Source organism: Egretta garzetta, unplaced genomic scaffold (genome assembly GCF_000687185.1).
Source record: "Egretta garzetta isolate BGI_Z169 unplaced genomic scaffold, ASM68718v1 scaffold448, whole genome shotgun sequence".
In the NCBI taxonomy this organism is placed as follows: domain Eukaryota; kingdom Metazoa; phylum Chordata; class Aves; order Pelecaniformes; family Ardeidae; genus Egretta; species Egretta garzetta.
Window position 1 is genome coordinate 2,792,538 of NW_009260497.1, and position 5,077 is coordinate 2,797,614.

The 5,077-nt window shown below is 62.6% G+C and overlaps 2 protein-coding genes across 2 annotated transcripts in view; both read left to right on the forward strand.

The window, feature by feature from the left end:
- The window catches only part of KIF1A (kinesin family member 1A), a 39,892-nt gene extending 37,160 nt beyond the window's left edge, over window positions 1-2,732 (forward strand). Inside the window, 8 exon segments of the mRNA XM_035900067.1 lie at window positions 50-195; window positions 487-699; window positions 838-915; window positions 1,203-1,327; window positions 1,468-1,614; window positions 1,736-1,928; window positions 2,004-2,122; window positions 2,690-2,732. Of these exon segments, the coding sequence (XP_035755960.1) occupies window positions 50-195; window positions 487-699; window positions 838-915; window positions 1,203-1,327; window positions 1,468-1,614; window positions 1,736-1,928; window positions 2,004-2,122; window positions 2,690-2,732 (1,064 nt within the window).
- A 244-nt stretch (window positions 2,733-2,976) lies between these two features.
- LOC104131341 (ILK associated serine/threonine phosphatase) overlaps window positions 2,977-5,077 on the forward strand; it is a 15,562-nt gene continuing 13,461 nt past the window's right edge. Inside the window, exon 1 of the mRNA XM_035900068.1 lies at window positions 2,977-3,003. Within this exon, the coding sequence (XP_035755961.1) occupies window positions 2,977-3,003 (27 nt within the window). The remainder of the gene's footprint in view (window positions 3,004-5,077) is intronic.

Genomic DNA, 5,077 nt, shown 5'->3' on the forward strand with positions numbered 1-5,077 from the left:
GGTGCGGGGCCGTGCGTCTGTCCGCCAAGCTGTGCGTCTGTCCCCGCAGGCATGCAGAGACGGAGACGGCGCGTGCTAGACACCTCCGTAGCCTACGTGCGGGGAGAGGAGAACCTGGCAGGCTGGCGGCCCCGCAGCGACAGCCTCATCCTCGACCATCAGTGGGAGCTGGAGAAACTCAGCCTCCTGCAAGAAGTGAGAGTCTGGGCTAGAGATGGGCTGAGACGGTGCAATTCTCAGCTCAGCCCCTTGCCCTGTCGGTGCCGGTGGGATCCCCCGCCCCGGGTGTCCCAGCCCTCCCAGTTACGGGAGGAAGCAGGAGCAGGGCTGTGCTGCCGGTGCTCTCCCGTGCATTGCTGCTAGCCAGGTCCCAGTGGGCCCGAAGCTGATGAGCAGATGGGGTTACTGGGCCCTGGGGAGCGCAGTCCCCAAAAGGAGGCCTGCAGGGGGAAGGGGCCACCCCTGAGCCTGGCTGCCTGTGCCCAGGTGGAGAAGACAAGGCACTACCTGCTCCTCCGTGAGAAGCTGGAGACGACCCAGCGCCTGGGCCTGGAGACCCTGTCCCCCTGCTCCAGCGAGGACTCCGAGTCCCGAAGCACCTCCTGTGTCTCTTCCCCGCTCTCTGTCGATGGGGCCCCCGAGGGCCGCACCTCTCCCCCTGAGACCCCTAGCGAGAGGCAGAAGGAGCTGGCTGTGAAGGTACCATCCTGCAGCATCCCCGGCTCATGGGGATGGAGCTGGAAAGGGGCTCCCAGTGGGAGGAGGTCCAAGAGGAGTGGGAGGAGGAGGGCAGAGGAAGGTGCCTCCTGCCCCACCGTCCTCCTCCTCTCTCCGCAGTGCTTGCGCCTGCTGACGCACACCTTCAACAGGGAGTACAGCCACAGCCACGTCTGCATTAGCGCCAGCGAGAGCAAGGTACTGGCGCTGCCTGGGTGCTGCCAGGCTGGCAGGGGCCAGGGGGGATGCATGGCCGGGGGGGCTGGCTGGGCAGGGACCAGGTGGGCACCGTGGCACAAGCAGTCCCTGCTGCGGGGTCTCTGCTCACCCTGGCGTTCCCGGAGCTGGTGGTGGCTCTCGGGATTGCCAGGAGAGGACCTCGGCGGCCGGAGGTCTGGCCTCTCCTTGTGTGAGCAGGCACCTAGTCCTTTGCCTGTGCCCGGCTTTGGGCAGAAACTCGAGTCCCCGCCTCCGCTCCTCCACAGCTGTCCGAAATGTCCGTGACCCTGATGAGAGACCCCTCTATGCCAGCTCTTGGCGTCACCACTCTCACCCCCTCCTCGACCTGCCCGTCGCTGGTGGAAGGACGCTACAACGCCATGGAGGTCAGGTAAGAAGGTGGCCGGGAGATTTGGGTGATTCCCTGCTGTCCCCCAAGCAGGGCAGCTGCACTGCTAGAATGTGGTCCTGGTCAATGGGTGTTCCCCGGCCACTGCCCTTCCTACAGCCTGGCCTCTCCTCCCTCCCCAGACCCCCCCAGGTCTCTTCCAGGGCGGAGAGCCCTGACCTGGAGCCTGTAGTAGAAGGAGAGCAGAAGAAGTCCCCGTCCCGCCGGCCTGAGGAGGAGAAGGAGCCCCAGCGTTTGCTGGTGCCTGACATCCAGGAGATCCGGGTCAGGTAGGAGTGAGCGGCTGGGGCAGCCAGGGAGGGGAGCACTGTGGGGCTGAGGGGGACCGTGCCCTACCATTGCCACCTCCTTGCGGTCTGCGTCCCACCCTGACCTCCGTCCCTTCCGCAGCCCCATCGTCTCCAAAAAGGGCTACTTGCACTTCCTGGAGCCCCACACCAACGGGTGGGTGAAGCGCTTCGTGGTGGTCCGGCGCCCGTACGTCTACATCTACAACTCGGACAAGGACACAGTCGAGAGGGCCATACTCAACCTCTCCAAGGCCCAGGTGGAGTACAGTGAGGACCAGCAGGCCATGCTCAAGGTAGGGCACCGGGAGCCAGCCCCGCTCAGCGCACCCCCCTGGGCCAGGGACTCAGCCCCGGCTCTCCTCTGGCAGACCCCGAACACGTTTGCGGTGTGCACGGAGCACCGGGGCATCCTGCTGCAGGCGAGCAGCGACAAGGACATGCACGACTGGCTCTATGCCTTCAACCCCCTCCTGGCTGGGTCCATAAGGTACTGGGGCAGCTGGGGGAAGGGGTGTGTAGGGACGCTGTTGGTGGGGGGGGCCATGGGCAGCCAAGCATGCTCCCTACCCTGCTCCCAGTGCAGCCCTGCTGCAGCGCCCCCCAGCTAGGTGTGGGGAGCACCTCCTGTGTAGACCTATGTCTGGGCAGGCTCTCAGCCAGAAAAACTTGGATGGTATTAATCCTGATTTTGGCTCCTCCCTGCTTAAATGCTTCAATCTAGGGCCAGATCCTGGCTGGGACAGAGGCGGCGTTGTTGCTGAGGCAACATCCATGCCTCGCAGCAGGGTGGGCCTTCACTGTTCCTGAGACCATCTCATGAAGTTCTTGAAACCGTCTCACAAAGTTCTTGAGACCATCTCAAGGGGCAGGACTAGGGGAATAGGAGTAAATGCACAGGAGTTGGCATGCTCTGGCTAAAGAGACATTAATCCCACATCCTTCCAGCTCTGGCTGGATTCAGGCACCAGCTTAGAGCCAGGACACTGAACCCAGGAGATCTCACCTCTCCTTGTCCGCATCTCTGACACCTTTTGCCCCTTGTTTTCCAAATCAGGTCCAAGCTTTCCAGAAGGAGAACAGCCCAGATGAGAATCTAACCTGAAAAACACCATCCACCTCATCCGTCTGCCAGCAGGATCAAGGTAGCTGATTCTGTCTCAAGACTCCCCATGTTAACGTCTGATCTCTCACACCATCTGCTGCCCCAGCTGTCTGCTCCATGAAAGGATCCGTCTCAATTCACACCTTCACGGGGGAAACTCACTTTGTTCGTAGCTGCAAGAGCCTGGAACCGCCTGGGCAGGATTTCTCGTGCGCGTGCCATCTTCTGCCCGTCCCCCCATGGGTGACCTTCATGTCAAACCACCCGTAACGCTCCAGAAAGGTCCCTGTTTGGAGGGGAGGGAGCAAGGAGGGCTGTTTTGGCTAAGAGCTGGTCTTCGATCTCCAGAGGTGGCAGTGTGGTAGAGCTCAGCAGTGGGAGAGCAGGAGGAGTTGCCTCCACACGAAGGGAAAGGGGTAGTTTAGGTATGGGGATTTCCTAGTTTATTGATGTTTCTGCAAGAGATGGCAGGGTAAGATCAGGTGTCAGTAGCTTAAGATGATATTTATAAAGTATTTATTTCTATTTACATCACAAAAATTCCATAAGTTGGGTCCCGGCCCCCAGATAATGTTTCCCCCCGGCAGGGGAGAGCCTTGGCGGTGGGCCGGGGTCCCGGAGATGCCTTCCCTGGGACATCCCCAGCACGTGTCCAGTGGTGGCGGAGCTCTCACCCTCACTCCCCTCCCTCCCCCAACCCTCTGCTTTGCCCCCCCTGCAGCTTAAACTGCTTCTCCTCCGACCGGTGGCTGGACAGCCTGCCATGTCTTCCCAAAGGAGGCAATTCCACCCACCCCATCTACCTCTGCAGGGGGGGATCCTGCCATCTCGGCTGGCTGGGGCACCCACGTCCACGCGGACGGGTCACCTTGCTTCCGAGGCTGGTCCTGCTGGGGGGGAAAGGAGGGTGCTGGGTACAGCTCTGCCCATCACAGTGTGTGGGGCTGTCCTTCCCAACCAAGAGCAGGCAGGCCACCTCCACTATCCCAGCCTGGGGGCCCCGGGGGGCCTGGCCAAAGGCACTAACCCCCTCTTGGGACAGGACACCAAGGGTCCCGTCCCTGTGGGGAGTGTGCAGATTCAGGTGGCCGCTTCCAGAGCTGGACAGGAAAGTTCCCCAGGAGCCAGGGCTAGGAATGACCATCCCAGTCCATGGGATCCTTGTCACCCTTTCCCCAAAAGGGCTGTCATGTCCCCTTCCCCTCCCAGCAGGACAACTGGCTCAGAGCAGGTCAGAGGGGCAGGGGTAGGGGGTGGTGCCGGGGTGGGGATGGGATTTCTTTTTACTGTTGTAGCTGGCATTTTCTCACTCCTCTTCCCCCACTGCAGAAGTGAGCACCCACCTCCCTCCCGCCCGGCCTCCGTCAGCACGTTAATCCAGGGGGCTTCCCGGGGCGGAGGTGACTTTGCCGAAAAGACCTTCTCCAGCTGTCACCGCTTCCCACCTCCCCCAGCAGCAGCTCTCCCTCTCCTCCTTTTCCCACCTCTCACTGATGGGGGGATGCTTTCATTCGGGGCTCCCCGAACGGCCGGTGGCATCTGGGCACAGCTCCGGGCAGGAAGGCGAGCGTCCTCCTCAGCGCATCTCCCGGGCATCCCCAGCTTCGCTGTCACACCTTTGCGCTGACCTTCCCCCGCACGGCACGGCTGCGCCTTGGCGCTGCCGCACCTCCTCGCGCTGGCTGTGGTGTGTGTGTGCGTGTGTGTGCGCGCGTGTGCGTGTCGGGTGTGGTGCTGTCTTCTCCTCGTTACATGCGTGTCATGGGGGGCACGGACAGGCAGGGACATGGCAGGCAGGCAGAGGCTTGCAGGGACCCCCCCCTTGCTGCACGCCAGGTGCCATTCAGCTTGGGTTTCAGGTCACAGAAAGGGGTTTGGGTCCTTCCTGCACCCCTGCCGGTTCTGCCCAGCCTCGCTGCAGCTCCTTGGGCACCTCGCCCCATTGCTCCGGCCTGGAGCCGTGGCGGGGCTGCTCCTCCCGGCCCTGATCCCAGGCAGGCAGCAGCTTGCCCGCCCAGGACCAGTTCCCCATCAAACTGGGTTTTTTCCCCCCCTGTGATCCATTTTAGAGACCTGGAGGCCAATTCGTGCCCTCTATGGTGCCCGCTCAGGGGCGCGGTGTGGCAGAGCCAGGGCAAAGCAGGGCCCGGGCCGTGAAGTGCGGACTCTCATGCCCTGGGCAAGGACTAGTTGGTACCGTCCCAGATTTCAGCGTAAGGGGCTAGGGGTGGAAACACTGGGTGCCCCAGGGGAGAGGGGAGGCTCTCCCCAGGCGGAGGCAGCTTCTGGTGGAGACAGGACCCGTGTCTGCCAGGGACCAGACCTGGGGTCGCCAGCCCC